Below are 21,096 nucleotides of genomic sequence, written 5' to 3'. Positions count from 1 at the left end.
ATCTGTCGCGCAGGGAGAAGCGATCTGGCGCGATTTCGGAGCTGGTACGCACTTGCGAGAACGATCTCCTCCCGCAGATTGAAAGGTACGAGCGAGAAGAGTTGAGAGTGATACAGCCGAGCACCAGCTTTTCCGTACGGAGTTGTCCACAAGACAGAGGTCTCGTAAACTATGTACGGCATGGTGTTACCGAGCCCAGCGACATGTTTGGCCGCCATGGGGAGCAGCTGGATGAGGTGGTGAATGCCCTCCTGGATCCACAAGCCCCGGGGAAATGGTTTGGACTCCTGGGAATGGGAGGGTGTGGCAAGACCACCCTTGCAAGATTCGTGAACAATGACCAGAGGGTCCGGCAGCATTTCCATGACAACATTGTGTGGATTACTGTCAAGAAAGATGCATCGGAGGACGATCTCAGGGCCCAGCTCCTGAATGCTCTTGAATGGGGCGGCATGAGAGAGAGGGCCCAAAATGCAGGCACCCTTGAGCATGTGCAGCATTTGGCACAAAATGTTGCTCGTGGAATTCGTGCCTTGCTGATACTGGATGATGTGTGGCAAATGAGCTGGGCCAAGGGACTGGATTTTATAGCAGGGCCGTCCTCTTACAGCCGGGTGCTGGTAACAACCAGAAAGGAAGGCATTTTGAGCATGCTGGGTGCAAAGGCATTTCCTGTGCATGAGCTATCAGAGGACGAGAGCAAAAAGATGTTTTGGAAGTTTGCCTTTTATGATTCACTACCTAGTGATCCGGACATTGTGAAAGTTGCCGAGAGAATAGCTAGCAAATGTGAGGGGCTCCCTTTAGCTCTTGAAGTGATTGGCAGTGCCATGGCTGTCTACAGGAACAAAGGGCCGCAGGTGTGGAAAGAATGCTATCAGAAGATGCATTTGTTGAATGACGGGGACATTGAGAAGCGGATGTTCCAGCGCTTGAAGTTTAGCTATGACGAGCTGTCTAATAAGGATGAAAAGCTGCAAGAGTGCTTTCTCTATGTGGCTGCGTTTCCAGAAGATTGGCCAATCCACTTTGATGATCTGAGAAAATGTTGGATAGCGGTTGGGTCAGAACTCTCGCCTCTGCAGATTGTTAGTGAACTGGAACGAAGATGCCTAGTGAAGACAACTGATGATCAATGGCGTAAGTATGTAACTGTGCACGATATGGTACGCAAGCTGTGCATAAGAATCTTGAAAGGGAAGTACCCACCCCAGGAAGAGCACGAGAAGGGATGCCTGTTTGGCTATGATTGTCCACCTGGGATTTCTCCAACATTTTCTAAAGTTTCATTCATTGGAAAGAAGGTTACAAGCAGCCTTTTGTCTGACATTCATGTGCGAGATGTCTTGCTTCTCGATGGATGTTATGGAATTTCTGGTGTGGATGTCAGTCTTATTATAGATCACATCCAAAATGTCAAGGTATTGAGCTTGAATGAAAGCTATAATTTGGTCCGTTTTATTCCAGAGAGCATATCCAAGCTGAGAAACCTTCAAGTGCTTGACCTTCGATATTCAAGCGTGTCCTGTTCAAGTGTGACAATATTCCCAGATGCGCTCTTCAGCTTGACATCACTGAAGGTTTTGAAATGCGATGATACCACAAAATTCAACTTTGCATTACTGCCCCAATTATTCAACTTGGAAGAGCTGAAGCTTCAATTCGGTAAGGAGTTAGCTGTGGATTTGAGTGGAATTTCAAGCCTACACAAGCTAAGACATTTAGAGCTAGGCCTCCACAAGGCAACAATAAAAATACCTCACAGCCTTGGTGCACTAGTGCACATTGAGAAACTGGAGTTGCGTGCAAAGAGCATGGACTTTGGCGATTTCACAGGCCCGTGGCAACTTGTCAATCTAAGACGATGTCACATTTATGTGGAATCGACTATCAAACTTGACTGGAAGCGAATGTTTAAGAATTCCAACCAGCTTCAGCACTTTTCAATCGACGGGGTACAAGACGGTGAAAACAATGCCGAAACCCTTGAATGGCCACAGCTCCAATATTTAAGGATGGGGACAATGAAAGACCTGTCTTGGCTAAAGGGCTTTCAACGGCTACAAGAACTTTACATAGACTGCAGTGGTATCCAGTTCTTCAGTCTGGATGGATTGTTCCCATGCCTCGAATGGCTGGAGCTTCAAAATCTGCACATTGCACAGTCGGAGTTCAAGGATGATTTGGCAGCAAGTCTTCCAAACCTGAAGAGTTTAACATTCTATCTGGCTCCTGATAATACATGGGAGCATTTGCCTCTCTTTGTGACACAACTCCCCAATGACCTTGATTTGCTGCATGTACAAGGTTACATGAGGAGACTCTTGATGCCAACCGAGAGATCACAGCTGAAGGTGGAACGGTTCACATTATTTTTGAGCTGTATGAGGCAGCTCCCCAATGATTTCTTTGAGCCAACAGACCAGATGACTGCTCTAAGAGGTGTAACCTTGTTTACGATCGAAAATATTCCATCATCCATTGCATCCCTTCCAGGATTGGAGGTTCTTGAGCTCGCTGATCATGATGATGTAGTGTGGCCCCAATTGAGTTCAGACGATCACGGCCTTGGCTTATTTCCCAGGCTCAAAGTCCTATGCTGCCAAAAAGGTACGAAAGTTCCACCATGGCTTGAGGAGCGGCCGGATCTCCAGATAACATTCTGGGATTAAACCTTGCTCCTTCAGTGGACATCGATTGGGTTCTCGATCTGCGCAAATGCTACACTATTTTGCATCACTCAAAAAACAAAAACAGAGATTTCCAAGCCGTCAGCAGCGTTTGGAGAAGACACAGTTTCTGTTTTTCTTACAAATCGTATTCTCAGGATATTACTTTACTCTCGTGGTTTTGAGTATTTTAAAATCTGGTGTATAGAGTAAATGGTAAAACATGGAAAACATAACAATATTAAGAATATGCATATGCATACCTTTAGTTCTTCAGAGGTCCTGAAACGGTTCTCCTTCGGCTGTAACCAGAGATACAAACACATGAAAATAGAGAAAGAAAAAAAGCAAGCACAAACCTTGTAAAACTGTGGAGCTTTACCCTCACGACGGTGACCGTCAATTTGTAGCTCCTCGAGATCTAGAGAGGTCGTCACGCCTTCTCCTTCCAAAGCATCTAGATTATGGAGCCTCTGTTTGGACTCCTCAAAAGCCGCGCCAACGGAAGAGTTTTGCATACTTCCCGATGGCAAGCCTAGACGTTCAAGTTGAGATGCCAAAGACCGTGCCTTTGCAACCTTGTAGTCCGGTTTTTCCTCCGCTGGAAATGCTGCCTTTGAGTCAGCCTGTTTTATCCTCCATTCCTGTTGATGTTTTCTCCTAGCATTCGACTGAGACCCGTTTGAAGATTTAAGCGACTCGTCCCTTCCATCAGAGATATCGCAGGAGGTGATGTCACTTGGATCAGCATCTTTATGCCTCTCATTTACCGCAATGCACTGGCCAACAGCACCCCGAGCACCGCGTCTGGCGTCTGCACGACCGGTACCTCGACCTCATCGCCTCCGCGCTCAAATTCGGCCTCTCCATTTACGTATCTCCCACGATAGTCCTGTAGTCTTCCGGATGCTGAGTTTGTCCTCGGCTTATTAGAGTCGTTATAGTCGTAGCCGTTTAAAGGTAGTGCGAGGCGGCAAGCTCCGATCCCCTTCGCTTCAAAAGTGCGAAACCAGCAGCTCCACCTCCATCGACTTCCCGGGACATCTCGTTCACTTCAACGCCAAAGCTCCGGGCTGACGTCTTGCGTTCGCTTTCTCCGTCAAACAAAGTGTGGCTTGACGACGGAAGAGCAGCCCACAAACGTCCAAGGAGGTCATTTGGACTCTGCGTCTTGGTGCCGTTGGAAGTGAGGTGACCACCCACCAAATCTTGTTGCTGGGACGTAGAGTGGTCGTGGAGGAGGACCTTCTCCTCCTCCTCCAGGTGCTCCAGAAGGAGCAAAGCTGTGGCAGGGACCGTGAGCTGCGACTGCTGGGTCCTGTAGCTGCTACTGCTTCCACGTCATGGCTGACTTCCAGCTCCTGTGAGAGAATCACTGCCCGCTACATGACTGATCGCCCCAGAAACCCCGAAACTCTAGAATGCGCCCCGGCTTTCTAGCCGCCCCGGCCGCGGAGACGAGAGGAATCGACGCGATCGCCTGCAAAGCCTCAGCGTTCAGCTCAATTTCCTAGAGATCATATGCTTGCATGAATCTAGATCGGCTACTCCGGCTCTAGGCCAGCGAAATCGCGGCGCGGCGCCGGCGCCGGCGCTGCTGCTGCTTCCCGAGGCGATCCTAGCATGCACCTTGCTCGTCGCCGATGCTGCCGGAATCAAACGCACTTGCGACGCGATCGCCTGCTCCTTCGCTGTCCGCCATAGCCGCGAAGAAACCTAGAAATGCTTGTACCCCTACTATCCGAAGAATATACGCGCCGACGCTAGAAGCATATTCCCCTCTTTAACTATAAGTTAAAAAAATGCTAAGGACTCCAGTTCTTCTCCGATTCGAGCGCTTGGCACCTCTTCGTCTGTGAGAGCCCCCGCGATCAATCGCTGCTTCCTCGCTTGGACCTGTTGCATTCTCTCCTCCACCGAGTCCTGCTCTAGAGACATGAGAAACGTCAAAGAGAGTTTCAAGTGGCGCTTACTTTGACGATGAATCACTTGAGCGATACGTTCTTCGTCTGACTGATGCTCGATTGTCCACATTCTCGACTCGGAAGATGGCTAAAAAAGAAAACTATAGCGCGTACCATGAGAAAAGCTTGAGCATGACCACAAAATAGAGTGGTTTCTTGGAGGTAAGCAACACAAAAAGCTTACGGCCACCACGGCTGGAATATTGCTGAAGTTTTTGAGCACTTGTTCTCACTGACGCTGCGATAGTGTTCCGTCCAAGCGGACGAAACAGAAGTTCTTCCTGGCAGTGCATTGTTAGAAACACAAACAAAGAGAAAGCACCAAAAGGAAAGACGCTCGTACCTTTTCAATGGTATCTCTAACAAGTCGAGAAACGCTGTCCACTGACTAAAAACAACGCTTTTCGACCCGGCCTCACTTAACGTCTGGAGGTGGTGCAGCAGAGCCTCGACTTTGGACGACTCCTTCCACTGCTCCTCGACATTTATTCGAAACCGATTACTTGTTGGTACAGCTATGAGTTCCTTTTTCGTACAGGAACGCCTGCATGATAGCTATGGATATGGAAAAGAGCTCTCGAAAAAAAAAAAAAAATGTTACCTGCATATTGGACAGGGACCTCCGACGCTAGTACGCCAGCTATTAAATAGGCACTCACGGCACATTCGATGTAAGAACTGCGTCCTCTGGCATCTCCGAACAAATTGGGCACTCAGCACTTTCTCCTTTACGAATACCTCTTTGACATACGCCGTCGAAGGCACCTGGGAGGAATTCTTGTCCAAGAAAAATCTAGCCAGCTTTTTCAACGAAGAACTTGCCTTGTTCAACGAACTGATCGAATTTTACCTGATCACAAAAGCAAAAACGTGTTCAGAAAAAAGAGAAAATAAAAGAAAGAGAAGTTCTTCATGCCTTAGATCTGTGGTAAAGGGCATCATAAAAATCACGTTCAGGCTCAGATAGTTTGCATTCAATAACTTCACATTGAGCCGGTTGGAGAACAAGAATTGGTCTGTGAATCCAACTTGTGAGTGAATACAAGACAAGGCACGGTGCAAAGAAAATAATGCTTACCTTCCTTCTTTATCAGTTGAATATTTTGTTCTTCGAAGCATTACCGGCTTCAAGATAGCTTGCAGAAGCTTCAATCCGCGCTCATCCCCCTCCTCGTAAGCTTCTGACTTGTTGATATAAACTCTGCAAGCACATCATATACGTAACGTCTCTGGTAAACACAGAAAACTCTACCTCAAATGGAGAACTATGCTGCTCATAAGAGAAAGAGCCTCTGGTGCCATTTTGCACTTCCCAAAGGTATCAAACACTTGGCCCAGTCGGCTGGAAGCCGTCCTATCTGTGAGCAAATGGTTAGAATTAAAACGAAGAAACAAGTCAAGTGAAACGTACCTCTCCTGAAGCTTTTGTCAAGAACCTTACAATGTCGGAGCTCGCTTTCGGCCGAACCTTCTTGTGGTCAAAAGAACTTCTTCTTACTTTCGACTTCAGGCTTGGGAAAATTGAAGGACACGAACTCGCCAACACGAATCCGGCATCCCCTGGACGTCGAGTACCCGGCAACTTCAGTCTCTTGGAGAAGCCACCACCTCTCTGCATCTAAAACAACCAGCTTCCATCTTCACCAAGCCATCTACTTTCGTAGGATCACATCCAGCTGCGATCGAAACCGAAGCTTCAGCTTTCACGGAACCACAACCAGTTTCCATCTTAACGGGATTACCGTGGGTCAAGGCACTACCTCTGATTGAAAGTCCAGCTAAGGCGCTAGAAACAGCCTCGCCATGTTTCCTGACAGTCTCAATGGAGCTCTCCACCACTGTTGTTCTTTCCACCTCGGCATCATTTCCTCCTCCAGTCATAATCTTGTTTACCTCTTCTTCCCCACCATCGATTGCTCCACTTTCTACTCCCGAATCATCTAAATCCTCTGCTCCACTATCAACAATCACCTCGGGAATTTTTGCTGTCCTAGAAGCCTCAGCTTTTGCGGGAGTTTTTGGCGATCCACAGCCGATGGAACATTTTGCCGCAGGGACCTTTGTTGTCACCGTACATCTAGAGCTCCCTGTCGTCCACGATTTACCAACGCTGGCTGGGGCTCCTCGCCTTGGCACTGCTCGTCGGAGCCTTAAGCTGGAGCCTCTTCCTATTTCTAAAACCCGGAGTGTCGAGTCCCATTACCTGTGCAGCTCCAGAACGCCGATCAAGGCCGCCCCCCAGCGCCGTCTCCTCGACCACGCGGGCAATAGAAAACCTACGTCGCCTCCAAGAAAGAACCCTAGAATGGAGAAGTAGAGACGATAGCGCGGGAAAATGTAGCGGGAAGCCCCAATCAATTGCGCGCCAGCATCGCGCATCTGATCGACGAGCTTCTTCTTCGCAAATCCTGGAGATCACGTCACGCAGAATGATATGCAGCACCCATCGCCAGGACTCGGCGATTGCGGATAGAATCTAAGATCTTTCAAGACGTCGGTGACAAGATCGCCCGGATCCCATCAAAGATCGGCAGAGGAGCCCTCTATTCCCAAACGCCTGGATCAACGCCGTACAAGAGACAAGACGATGCTCATACTCTCAAACAGGCGTATCGCGTCTTTAAGAGCGTGCTCCGTTCGTAAAACAAGGAATGATCATTGTTTTTCTTGCGAGCACATTCTGTTGAGGCATCCCGTCAATTGAAACTTTTGCGTCTTCTAAATGCCTTGTCCCGGCAACTGCTGCTTTCTCGCATGGCATTCACAAACCCACCTTGATCAAAACATTCCTCGATCATCCAAAGAAACATCTCTTTTGACTGAGCGTTTTAGGCATACGCTGCGAGGATCAAGTTCCATGCGACCACATCCCTCTTGGATCTCCGCTCAACCGATTTTTCCCAGCAAGATGTTCCGCAAGAGCCAGCGATGATCCGTCGAGCACCCCACAGCTCCCCATACTTTTGGACGATGAGATTGGCGAGGTAGCGATCGTTGTGGTGCTCACTGTGAATCAATCTAGCTCTTATGTCGTGAAGGTCGCTGGTGTTTAAGCAAAATTGAACCAAAACAGCAAATGCCTGGATGGAAGAACAGCTGCTCAAAACGCTATTAGTGTGTGTGTGTGTGTGTGTGAGAGAGAGAGAGAGAGAGAGAGAGAGTTGAAAAAAGTGAAGAACAGTATGATTCCGATCTACAAGGCCAAGAGTTAATATTGTGCTTCTTTCTGGGAGAAAACGTTTCAACTTTGCAAAAGAGACAACCTGTACTTTGTGTGTTCAAGGTTTTCTGTTTGTATAAATAGAGTGACCATTGTGTTTCTTGCGAGCACGTCATACTGAGGCATTGCATCAAACGAAACCCTTTGCTTCTTCCAAATGCCATGCCAGGGCAAATGCTGCTTCCCGGCATCCACAAACCCCTTGATCAAAATGTTACACGAGAAGCAACTCTCTGGATAAATCATCAAAAGAAACAACCTCTTTGCTTAAGCGTTTTGGTCATATGCCAGGATGACGTTTGATACAGCCTCCCAGTTTCTTATCCCCGGTTGATCCAACTCGGGTGCTCAAGTTTTGCTGATGAGCACAGCAGCAGAATTCCATCACCTGTGCAGTCTCCCTCTTGCAACTTTCCAACTTAAAAACTGGGGACGAATAAACTCGGCTTCTGGAAACCACTAGTTCCTTGCTTATATTATCTTCGAGTGGGAATTTATTACCACTAAAAGACCCTGTGACGAGAAATGGACTAGGAAGTGCGAGGACTCCTTAAAAACCAAGCCACATTGTACCACAGACATATTGGGAAAAAAAATACCACACAACAACATACCAGAAAAATACAATGCATATGCAATTTGAGCTTCATACTTAACATCCCAACAACACTTCAACTCCAAAACTCTATGCTGTGAATTCCCTACTTCCTCCAGATGATAATCTAAGGCTTAGCAGCTCACTGAGTGGAGATGCAAAAGAAAACAAGTGAGTGAGAGCAAATGATGGCGTTTCAATGAGGAATGGGTATTGTGTGTTTTGCATAGTGCAAACATTTTGCAAGGATATTTAAAACAGCACCTTGAGCCACTACTCCTAGAATGTTGTTCTTGCCGGTTGCAAAGATGATTTAGCGTCAAAATTGCCTTGATGGCTGTCACAACAACTTATGGAGCAGATCATGATTCAAGTCAAGGTGCACAAATTTTCTTCTCCATTATCAAGTACTTTGATTTTTCCAGCTGTGATCCACCAAAGGTTCCAACACTTTGGCCTTCATCTCCATGGGAAAGACATCTGGCTGCCAGATGCCATGCCATATAGTGTTGTCTAGCACCACAACCACAATATGCTCATCAACATGGTTTTTTTACTATAACTAGTACCAAAACAAAATGGTTGTGCTTGTGGTTAAACCATATGTGATTTTAATGGTTTCATGACTGGTTTCTTAATTGTTAATGCATTGGTTTTGGGACCACAACCACTAATGGTTTTGTACATAGTTTTCATCATGATTTATGTGCTATTTGGCAATCACAAGGAATGGCTTTTTGTATAATTTTGAATATGATTGAGTTGTATTTTGAGAATAAATGTACATATACTTTTGTATATAGTTTACTGATACATATATAGTTTGGAAACTAATGTTTGCCAATTTTGTTCACATAATTTTATTCACAATTCAGATATAGTGTTGCATATAAATTTTTATATATAGAACCATATTTATAGATATGGTTTTAATTACATTTTAATTTTTTAATATCATAGTGGTGTAGTCCCAAGTATTTATGGACCAAGCCTCTTTAAATATAATCAATTGTTCAAACTTCACACTCTTATCAACAATGTCCTTTAAGGTTTGTTCAGTTTTAATTTTGCAAGCATTTGGCAATTGGTAAATATAGTTTTCATTTTTATAAAATTGCTTTATGTTAACAAAAGAAAACTTAAATTCAAGGAGCAATTCCACTAATTTTCTTAGAATTGCTATGTTAAGCTTAGAAAATTCTTGCAAGTATTTGCTAAATTTGAGTGGAAAAAAATAAAATTACTTATATTGATTTGTTATTATACTACTTTATTAATAGTTGTTGATTTTTTTTGTGCATTTACAGTGTATTCCACTTCTTTTTCTTCATATATTATATAATATATACAAGCTTAAGAATCAATACACCTCCTTATAAATATTTATGGCCATAGGCTAAGCTTTTACTATTGTGGATGACACTTACAAAGTTATACAAGTTAGTTATAATTAATACACACAAGCAAAAAAAAATAAATTTAGTGAAGATTGTTGCAAAACAATAAATTTTTTTTATAATATTATCCACATTTTAATAAAACATTATTTAAGGAAGCACTTTCAGTGTTCTTCTATTTGTAAATAGAGCCAGAAAATATTATATATACAATTAAGTTATACTATGAAATTTACCTTTTTCTTCTTTGGTTATAATCTCACACTCAATTTCTTCATCAATTCTGTTTAGTAGGGTATGGGGGTTGCTCCTCACATCCGTTGCCATATGATTCAGTCTAGAGCTACATAAACAAAAATTAAAAAACTATAAAATTCTTTTGAAAATAATACTGCTTTAATAATTTTTTCATTATCCTTGCCAATGACAATGGCCTTTATGCACTTAGGCCAATACATCTCCTGAACTTAAAATTTAAAATTAGTGCATACCTTTTTCTTTAGTGTTGAGCATAATTTTAAAATGCCATCCTAAAAACAATTTACCTCACATATGAAAAAAACCTTTATATTGGCCAGTAAATCCTTATCTATGAGTGAAATTATCCTCACTCGTAGGGCTTTATACTTTCAAATGAGTGTGCCACTATAAACTTTCTTAACTATTGTAGTTCTAACTCATTGCCATTTATCTAAAATTGTTATCCTTGCTATTTGAAGATATTGCAAAAGTTATATTGAAAACTATGAGGTTTTTTCCATTGAAACTAATATGGTTTGTACCTTAAAAAACTCAAGATCTACATATTTAACTTAAATGCAAGGAGATTTACAACACTCTAGTCATACAAGTACTTTATAAACTCTTTTATTTGCTCTATTTTAGCAACCACTACTTTCTGAAGTTGATATCACAATATAATGAAGATCTCTTTTATTTTGAACTCATAAATACAAAAGGAACTGATTATTTAATTTACACTCAAAAACTTGCTCAATTAGCTTAGTTCTTTGCTCCACTTACCTTTTACATTTGAAGTATCCTCTTTTGTAGTTAGGAAAGATTTACAATAACTCATAAAGTAGATTCTTGCTAAATAAAGTTAATAAAAAATCTAGTAAGCGCTTGGAGTATTTAACATTAAAAATTGGTGTTGCAAACCTTGGTTGCTATTTTTATAATCCTTGATTTGGTGTGTTTTATTCTTAAGTGAGTGTTGGCTGGTACTATTGTTTTCGTGAAGGGCTTTTATTTTGGGCATGCTTTTTATAGCATATCTATTCCGACGAATCATTGAGATTCTTGAGTTTCTTTGTCAATTGGATTGCATCCTTTTTTTTTGCTCCAATGCTCATCCATATCGGAATGTTAAGCTTGAAATAATCCTTTCTAAGAAATCCATCACTCTCAATTTTGTTATGGAAGTTTGGCAACACTCTAGCCAAACAAACACTCATAATATATTTATACAATCCCTTGCTAAATGGTCCATTCAATTTTGCTAAGGTCATCAATATTTTAGGAAAAAAAAAGGGATTCACTTTGTGTATTTTCACCCATTGCTTACCTTATCTCAGCTTGTCAATTCAAATAGAACGATAAGCAGATACAAAACTTAACACCTTTACAATCTCGCCGCCCACTAAACCCTACTATGCAAACCCTATCTCACATGTGGGAAGTTCAAATGTAAAAAATATATATAAATTAAGTAACAAACTTATATTGATTTTAGCTAATTATGCTCGCTCTATCTCTATAGTTGCATCATTAGACTATTTTGACTCTTTAATTACTTCTAGGGTATGGAGTTTCTTTCAAACAACTTATACCCTAATAATCCAAACACATAACTATATTAAAAAATGTATAATTAAAAACATCACTTTACTAATTCTAATTGCTTTATAGGCCAAATAGCACCATGGTTGGTGGACCTTGCTATAATATAAAACAACAGCATGCCATCTCTGCCATCGATCCCAACCTCAATCATCTTCCAAGTCCAAAATCATTTGCAAATCACAGGTCATCCTTAAATAGTCATTTATCTTGCATCATATTAAGATCAATTGAAGACATATTAATGTTATTGTGGATGCAATGGTAAGCTCTAACAACACAAAATAGTAGTGCATATGAGAATTGTAAATAAAAGATTTCCAAAATCAAATAAAAAATCATTTAAAAACATAACTGGCACATTAGATGCATAAGGATATAAGCAAGATCTTCACTAAAACCTTTATAGCCTTAGAGAAAAGCAATTATCCTTATCTAACTCAAAGAGTTAAAGATTTTTGCTAAAGTAAGCATGATACCAAAATAAAAAAACTTCTATCAATAAAAACAAGTAAAAAGCTTTAACCTTCCTATGTTCTATGCTTATCAAATGTTACTTATAAGCCCAATCCCAAAAAGCATTACGGATTGGGCAATTTATCTCCTCTACCTCCATTATGAATTTGCTAAATAAGGACTTGAAAAATACCTCAAAAAAAATATTTATAACAATATTATGTTTTTGAAAGAAAGCAGCAAAAAACCACGAGGTTGACAACATTAAAAACACTAAAAGATATGTGATAATCGTGTATTTTTAAGTTTCACAAGTTTTGCAAGAATGTGTTTGCCTTGTAATGTTGATTGTAATATTTGTCTGGGGATTGGAATCACTAGATTAGCCAGAAAATGACACATCTCAATGGTTCATACCAAACTAAAGCAAAAATGAAAGAAAAATTATTGTTATCTATCATATGTTGCAACAAGGGCAGCAAAAGGTTATTTTTTCACCAAATCTACTTTCTATAAGCATAGGCAAACACTTACTCTCACTAAAAATGCATAAGTTAGCACGATGACAAATAATAGAGTGGATTTGGGGGGAAAGTCAAAACCATATAATCTAGCAAATGGGTTTGGATATGATTTGTGAGAGAACATTATATTTGTCATTAGTGATGTTGGAATGAGTGATGAATAGTTTACCTAATGATAATTTGGTTGAAGAAAATGTCATGAAAGAGGAAGAATTAAAAATTGTGGCAATACATGCTAAGATCATAGTGCAAAAGCAAAACACAACTATGGTGGTAGGTTTGTAATAATCATATTATATTTCATGCTTATAACTATATGGTTTTCCAAGTGATATATATTTTACTCAAATTATAAAGATATTCTTAGTTGGGATTAGGGGTGCAATTGAAATCTTTATTTGTGTTAAATACTACTAGTGAGAAATTGTCTATCTATCTATTTCTTTGGTAGAAGTTAATAATTTTTTCTCAGTTACTATGTAGGTGAACTAAGAAGAACTCTAATGAAATATCACCACATAGGTTCTCATATTTTAGTTTTAGGGAATATTCAATTTAATCATATTTGCATCTTACTAATGAATACTCTAGTTAGAGAAGTTTACATTGTGCCATACTATAACAATGTTTGGAATTACTTTTATTTAGTTTTGGATGTAGTTTATCACAAATTTCCAGAAGGTGCCCACAATAAGGACACTACTATAAAAGTAACAATAAAGACAATTCTATAGAAGTGGCAATTGATTATATTATGAGGATCCAAGGAAGAATTAAATATGTGGTAAAGATGTTTGCAATAGAACATTTATATGTTATATGTATGGAAGTTGTAACCAACAATCCCAATTCATATAGAATTAAAAAAGGACATTCTGCAGCAAATAAAAACAATATAAATTTGTTTATTTTCTTATTGAAGTGTGGGAATTTTTTCATAAAAGTTCCAGTCAAAAACATCATATGTTTGTTAAACAGCACAACCTATGCTCTTATCAAAAGAATATTGTCATATGAATAAATTACATGAATGTACATCTTTTATATGTAGTTGAAAATCCATAAGGAAAATCAAGTTTTAGTCCAATTTTAAAATAATCCTTGATGTCCTTAATATTATAAATCAAGTTCCAGAGTGTTAACTATATTAAAACATATAAACTATCCTAGTTCAAAAATAAAACCATATACATTTCTAGTCTCAAAAATAGTGAAGAATGACCCAGAGTACGCTTTCCTGACCCAAAGCAATCAAACACGTGGCCCAGTCAGCTGGAAGGCGTCCTATCTGTGTGCAACTAAAACAAAGCGACAAAAGTTACCTCTCCTGGAGAAACTTACAATGTCGGAGCAATGAGAGAGAGAGAGAGAGAGAGAGAGAGAGCCACAGCTGGCATTGCAAGAGGGAGGGTGCTGCACGAGGCCCTCTACTACTCGCTCTACTGCAGCTTATACCTCTCTGAAAATTACTGTTCATTTTAAGAGGGGGTACCAAGGCCAAGAGTTCTGGGAGACGACGTTTACTTGTAGGTCTACAGGCATGGAGGTTGTGGGCTCCTTGGCAAGCGCCTTGTGTGGCTTGGCTCTGGGCCCTGCTAAGAAGATATGGGACTGCAATGCCAACATTGACACGCTGGAGAACAAGGCGCCCCACATCCAGGACAAGATCGACGCTTTCAGTGTTCACAAGCAGCGGAATCCTGGCTTCACGTTCTCTCAAGCGGCCGAGAAATGCTTGGAGCGTGTCAGGAAATGGAACGCCAAGGCACAAGCACTCTTGGGATCACGCCACAACACGATCTGGAGCCCCATAAAGCGGTCGGTACAGTAGCATTTTATCTTTTGTGTGTGTGTGTGTGTAGAAATGGCAGGCAGCTGGTTGAACTTCTCCACTTCCTATAGGTACAAGCGGAGTAACGAGATCGCGAAGTCCTTAAGTGCCTACGACGATCTCCTATTGCAGATCCAAGGTCACGAGCATGAGCTGAATGTCCACATTGAGGAGCTAAAGAAGAGGGCATCCAGAATCCAGGCCACGCTTGACAAGTTTAATGCTCCCAAGGACAGGAATCCAGATTTCCGCTACTCTGGTGAGGCTGAGGCGTGGCTGACTGAACTGACTGAATGGACTAAGACGGCGCAAGCGCTGCTTGGATCACAGTAAGGCTTATTCGAATTCATGTTTGAAGCAATGGAGCTAAAAGATGGATCTGTCGCGCAGGGAGAAGCGATCTGGCGCGATTTCGGAGCTGGTACGCACTTGCGAGAACGATCTCCTCCCGCACATTAAAAGGTACGAGCGAGAGTTGAGAGGGATGCAGTCGAGCACCAGCTTTTCCGTACGGAGTTGTCCACAAGACAGAGGTCTCGTAAAGTATGTACGGCGTGGTGTTCCCGAGGCCAACGACATGTTTGGCCGCCATGGGGAGCAGCTGGATGAGGTGGTGAATGCCCTCCTGGATCCACAAGCCCCGGGGAAATGGTTTGGACTCCTGGGAATGGGAGGGTGTGGCAAGACCACCCTTGCAAGCTTCGTGCACAATGACGAGAGGGTCCGGCAGCATTTCCATGACAACATTGTATGGATCACTGTCAAGAAAGATGCATCGGAGGGCGATCTCAGGGCCCAGCTCCTCAACGCTCTTGAATGGGGCGGCATGAAAGAGAGGGCCCAAAATGCAGGCACCCTTGAGCATGTGCAGCACTTGGCACAAAATGTTGCTCGTGGACTTTGTGTCTTGCTGATACTGGATGATGTGTGGGAGATGAGCTTGGCCAAGGGACTGGATTTTATAGCAGGGCCGTCCTCTTACAGCCGGGTGCTGGTAACAACCAGAAAGGAAGACATTTTGAGCAAGCTAGGTGCAAAGGTATTTCCTGTGCATGAGCTATCAGAGGCCGAGAGCGAAAAGATGTTTTGGAAGTTTGCCTTTCGTGATTCACTACCTAGTGATCAGGACATTGTGAAAGTTGCCGAGAGAATAGCTAGCAAATGTGAGGGGCTCCCTTTAGCTCTTGAAGTGATTGGCAGTGCCATGGCTGTCTACAGGAATGAGGGGCCACAGGTGTGGAAAGAACGCTATCAGAAGATGCATTTGTTGAATGACGAGGACATTGAGAAGCGGATGTTCCAGCACTTGAAGTTTAGCTATGACGAGCTGGGACGGTTTAATAAGGATGAAAAGCTGCAAGAGTGCTTTCTCTATGTGGCTGCGTTTCCAGAAGATTGGCCAATCCGCTTTGATGATCTGAGAAAATGTTGGATAGCGGTTGGGTCAGAACTCTCGCCTCTGCAGATTGTTAGTGAACTGGAACGAAGATGCCTAGTGAAGACAACTGATTCTACATGGTATAAGTCTGTAACTGTGCACGATATGGTACGCAAGCTGTGCATAAGAATCTTGAAAGGGAAGTACCCACCCCAGGAAGAGCACGAGAAGGGATGCCTGTTTGGCTATGATTGTCCACCTGGGATTTCTCCGACATTTTCTAAAGTTTCATTCATTGGAAAGAAGGTTACAAGCAGCCTTTTGTCTGATATTCATGTGCGAGATGTCTTGCTTCTCGATGGATGTCATGGAATTTCTGGTGTGGATGTCAGTCTTATTATAGATCACATCCAAAATGTCAAGGTATTGAGCTTGAATGGATGGTATAATTTGGTCCGTTTTATTCCAGAGAGCATATCCAAGCTGAGAAACCTTCAAGTGCTTGACCTTCGACGTTCAAGTGTGCCTCAATTGCCAGATGCGCTCTTCAGCTTGACATCACTGAAGGTTTTGAAATGCGATGAGATCAGAAAATTCAACTTTGCATTACTGCCCCAATTATTCAACTTGGAAGAGCTGGAGCTTGAGTGCAATGAGGAGTTAGCTGTGGATTTGAGTGGAATTTCAAGCCTACACAAGCTAAGACATTTAAAGCTAGACCTCTCCTATCGTGCAACAATAAAAATACCTCACAGCCTTGGTGCACTAAAGAACATTGAGACACTGGTGTTGGAGGCAAAGAGCATGGACTTTGCAGATTTCACCGGCCTGTGGCAACTTGTCAATCTAAGACAATGTCACATTTGGGCGAAATCGACTATCAAACTTGACTGGAAGCGAATGTTTAAGAATTCCAAACAGCTTGAGGACTTTTCCATTGTCGGGGTACAAGACGGTGAAAACAATGCCGAAAGCCTTGAATGGCCACAACTACAATTTTTAAGTATCACAAACAATGAGACAATGAAAGACCTGTCTTGGTTAAAGGGCTTTCAACGGCTACAGGAACTTGACATAGACTGCAGTGGTATCCAGTTCTTCAGTCTGGATGGATCGTTCCCATGCCTTGAAGCTCTGGAGCTTCAAAATCTACACATTGCACAGTCCGAGTTCAAGGACGATTTGGCCGCAAGTCTTCCAAACCTGAAGAGTTTACTATTCTATCTGGCTCCTGATAATACATGGGAGCATTTGCCTCTCTTTGTGACACAACTCCCCAAAGACCTTGATGAACTGGATGTAGAAGGTTACATGAGGAGACTCTTGATGCCAACCCAGAGATCACAGCTGACGGTGAAACGGTTCGCATTATCTTTGTGGAAGGGCTGTATGAGGCAGCTCCCCAATGATTTCTTTGAGCCAACAGACCAGATGACTCTTTTAAGATGTGTGCACTTGTATGGGATCGAAGATATTCCATCATCCATTGCATCCCTTCCAGGATTGGAGACACTTGTGCTCTCTGATCATGATGATGTAGTGTGGCCCCAATTGAGTTCAGACAATCACGGCCTTGGCTTATTTCCCAGGCTCAAAGTCCTACGCTGCCAAAAAGGTACGAAAGTTCCACCATGGCTTGAGGAGCGGCCGGATGTCCATATAAGCTTCGAGGTATAACCTTGCTCCTTCAGTGGACATCGATTGGGTTTTCGAAGATCTGCGCAAATGCTACACCATTTTGCATCACAAGCAGAACATCAAAAAACGAAAACAGAGTTTTCACAGCGTCAGCAGCGTTTGGAGAAGAAACAGTTTCTTTTTTTCCTTACAAATCGTATTCTCGGGATATTACTTTACTCTCGTGGTTTTGAGTATTTTAAAACCTGGTGTACAGAGTAAATGGTAAAACATGGAAAACATAACAATATTAAGAATATGCACTTTTCGAGATCAATGTAGTGATCTCCCTCGATCCTGATTGGTTTGGTTTGTGCAAGCCATCCACATCGCCACATTCCCCATACTTTTGGACAATGAAGTTGGCGGCTGAATAAGACAACGAAAGGGTTGCACAGCTTCGAAGTTGCATCGCTGCCAAGGATTGGAAACTCTTGTGATGCAGTGTCAATCACAGCCTTTGCTTACTTGCAACCCAGACTTGTGGAATCGAGAAAATCTAGGCATGTTGTGACACAATTCTCGTCAACTAGCAATCCATTAGAAACGAAGAAAATTTAATAATACACAAACACAAGAATTTGCGCACTACTAGTAGTAACTAGATACAACATCGAAGAAGAAAAATTATTTCGTAGCAAAAAGAAAAAAAAAATTTGAGAAGGGAAAAATCCAAGGCCAACGACCGAAAGGAGAGAGTAAAAATAAAAAGAAATTAAAAAAACATATAAAATGAAAGCGAAAACACTTATCGATAGAGGGACAGTAGTAGTAGATCAACACTCGCAGCCAGACGATCTTGGCCGTCTGTTGTTGTCCATCGTGTCTGGAAGATAGCTGCTGCCAAAAGTTAAATGTGAGCTTGAAACATCACAAGAAGAAACAAGCAAAACTTACAAGTCTTCCTCGGGTTCGCTCGTCAAGGCATTCTTGGCAATGCATTGAAACGCAGCCTCCACGTTGTAGTCTTCCTTGGCAGACGCCTCAAAGTATGGAATGTTTCCCTTGGAAGCACACCAAGCCTTGGCTTTCTTCTCGGAAACCTGGACACACAAGCTTTAAAGTGAGGCGAGAGATGAAACAAAAGAGCTCACCACTCTATCGTTCCCTCCATCAACATCGACCTTGTTGCCAAGAACAATGAAAGGAAAGTTCTCTGGATCAGAGGATGGCTAAGAATTCGGATAAGAAACTATAGCGGGTACCATGAGTCACGTTGAGTCCTACGCCTCCTGTACGTTTAACATGGCATCTGACTCGAGGATAGTTGCCATTTGAACAAGCAGCTTGGTTCTTCCTGATCAACGAAGAGGCAAACATCGATGTCACTGTTACAAACTCCAAACGCATTGACACACGATCCGAAAAGAAAGAGCCGTGTTCCCGGGAGCTCCCTCTCGAAAAGGGACTCAAGCTTCGAGAAGAACTTCCTTCTCCGGACCTCCCCTTCTTCAGTTGGTACAAGCTCGTCGTAGAGCCAGAAAAGCTCACGAGTGAAATTCAGCAGATCCAGTCGGTAAAGAAGATCACGTCTGTGCATGGGAATGACGCGTCTGGACTCCCTGAAACGGTTCTCCTTCGGTTGTAACCAGAGATACAAACACATGAAAATAAAGAAAGAAAAAAAGCAAGCACAAACCTTGTAAAACTGTGGAGCTTTACCCTCACGACGGTGACCGTCAATTTGTAGCTCCTCGAGATCTAGAGAGGTCGTCACGCCTTCTCCTTCCAAAGCATCTAGATTATGGAGCCTCTGTTTGGACTCCTCAAAAGCCGCACCAACAGAAGAGTTTTGCGTACTTCCCGATGGCAAGCCTGGACGTTCAAGTTGAGATGCCAAAGACCGTGCCTTTGGAACCTTGTAGTCCTGTTTTTTCTCCGCTGGAAATGCTGACTTTGAGTCAGCCTGTTTTATCTTCCATTCCTGTTGATGTTTTCTCCGAGCATTCGACTAAGTCCCGTTTGAAGATTTAAGCGACTCGTCCCTTCCATCAGAGATATCGCAGGAGGTGATGTCACTTGGCTCAGCATCTTTATGCCTCTCATTTACCGCAATCCACTGGCCAACAGCACCCCGACCACCGCGTCTGGCGTCTGCACGACCGGTAACTCGACGCGTTCCCGCACCTCGAAAGTCATCGCCTCCGGGCTCAAATTCGGCCTCTCCATTTACGTATCTCCCACGATAGTCCTGTAGTCTTCCGGATGCTGAGTTTGTCCTCGGCTTATCATTTGTCTTAGAGTCCTATAGTCGTAGTCGTTTAAAGGTAGTGCGAGGCGGCAGGCTCCGATCCCCTTCGCTTCAAAAGTGCGAAACCAGCAGCTTCACCTCCATCGACTTCCCGGGACATCTCGTTCACTTCAACGCCAAAGCTCCGGGCTGACGTCTTGCGTTCGCTTTCTCCGTCAAACGAAGTGTGGCTTGACGACGGAAGAGCAGCCCACAAACGTCCAAGGAGGTCATTTGGACTCTGCGGAGGAGAAACGACATGACGCCTCGGCGGTCCTATGGGGCCGTGAACAGCAGATGGACTTCCTTTCTGTGATGGCTCTCCAGAATCCCCACTGTCCTGTGTAGCATCCACCTTTGTGGAGGCTGTGGGCTTCACACGACCAGGACCACCCTGTAACAACTGAAGGAGCTCGGAACCATTGCCGTGGAATTGTTGCTTGTCATCCTTCGCAGGTGTAACCGATCTCCTCGACTGCTCTGGGGCGCGTTTGGAGTCCGAGGTCTCTGCTGCGCTGGGTCCAAACACCGGAGACTCGAAGTGAAGGCCAGGACGAGCTTTAAGCTCCCCAGAGGAATGCGGCGGATGAACCACATTATCAGCAGGCTGGAAAGTCGGAGCATTTGGAAAAGGATACGGCACTGGCGGATGGAACGGGAAGAGGAGCAAACGAGCGTAGAAATCAGTGGTCCGACGGAGTCAAGAATGGATCCGGAGGGAAAAGTGGGTCTTGGTGCCGCTGGAAGTGAGGTGACCACCCACCAAATCTTATTGCTGGGACGTAGAGTGGTCGTGGAGGAGGACCTTCTCCTCCTCCTCCAGGTCCTCCAGAAGGAGCAAAGCTGTGGCAGGGACGGTGAGCTGCGACTGCTGGGTCCTGTAGCTGCTACTGCTCCTCAGCTGCTCGTCGCCCCCACCGCTCTTGAGAAAATGGAGCAGCAAATCGCCGCTGGGAGACGACACATCCACGCCCAGTTCATCCTCGGCCTGAGTAGTGGCAGTCAAGGCGGACAAGCTACTTGTGGCGGATTCCACGTCATGGCTGACTTCCAGCTCTCTGTGAGAGAATCACTGCCCGCTACATGACTGATCGCCCCAGAAACCCCGAAACTCTAGAATGCGCCCCGGCTTTCTAGCCGCCCCGGCCGCGGAGACGAGAGGAATCGACGCGATCGCCTGCAAAGCCTCAGCGTTCAGCTCAATTTCCTAGAGATCATAATCTCTAGGAAATCGGCTACTCCGGCTCTAGGCCAGCGAAATCGCGGCGCAGCGCCGGCGCTGGCGCTGCTGCAGCTTCTCGAGGCGATCCTAG

At 43.6% G+C, this 21,096-nt stretch overlaps 3 protein-coding genes across 5 annotated transcripts in view; 2 read left to right on the top strand and 1 right to left on the bottom strand.

The window, feature by feature from the left end:
• The window catches only part of LOC112343279 (DNA repair protein RAD5A-like), a 16,224-nt gene extending 10,087 nt beyond the window's left edge, over positions 1-6,137 (bottom strand). Inside the window, exons 1-5 of the mRNA XM_024666456.1 lie at positions 6,045-6,137; positions 5,886-5,991; positions 5,712-5,834; positions 5,550-5,649; positions 5,372-5,483 (exon numbers count right to left, since the gene is read on the bottom strand). Of these exons, the coding sequence (XP_024522224.1) occupies positions 5,427-5,483; positions 5,550-5,649; positions 5,712-5,834; positions 5,886-5,935 (330 nt within the window). The 5' untranslated portion in view covers positions 5,936-5,991; positions 6,045-6,137 and the 3' untranslated portion in view covers positions 5,372-5,426. The remainder of the gene's footprint in view (positions 1-5,371; positions 5,484-5,549; positions 5,650-5,711; positions 5,835-5,885; positions 5,992-6,044) is intronic.
• The window catches only part of LOC112343267 (probable disease resistance protein At1g15890), an 18,571-nt gene extending 723 nt beyond the window's left edge, over positions 1-17,848 (top strand). Inside the window, exons 1-3 of one of the 3 annotated variants that reach the window (XM_024666429.1) lie at positions 14,100-14,485; positions 14,570-14,827; positions 14,889-17,848. In XM_024666429.1, the coding sequence (XP_024522197.1) occupies positions 14,208-14,485; positions 14,570-14,827; positions 14,889-17,553 (3,201 nt within the window). In that variant the 5' untranslated portion in view covers positions 14,100-14,207 and the 3' untranslated portion in view covers positions 17,554-17,848. Of the gene's footprint in view, positions 1-13; positions 2,942-14,099; positions 14,486-14,569; positions 14,828-14,888 lie in introns of those variants that run through there. The other 2 variants (XM_024666431.1, XM_024666430.1) reach the window with 2 other exon arrangements.
• On the top strand, positions 3,733-21,096 carry LOC112343275. The gene is made up of 2 exons (XM_024666448.1): positions 3,733-3,821; positions 20,013-21,096. Exon 2 carries the CDS (start codon positions 20,361-20,363, stop codon positions 20,868-20,870), a length of 510 nt encoding a protein of 169 aa, XP_024522216.1. The 5' UTR covers positions 3,733-3,821; positions 20,013-20,360; the 3' UTR covers positions 20,871-21,096.

The sequence above is a fragment of the Selaginella moellendorffii genome, unplaced genomic scaffold (assembly GCF_000143415.4).
Source record: "Selaginella moellendorffii unplaced genomic scaffold, v1.0 SELMOscaffold_141, whole genome shotgun sequence".
Classification (NCBI taxonomy): Eukaryota; Viridiplantae; Streptophyta; class Lycopodiopsida; order Selaginellales; family Selaginellaceae; genus Selaginella; species Selaginella moellendorffii.
This window is presented reverse-complemented; position numbering and strand designations above follow the sequence as displayed.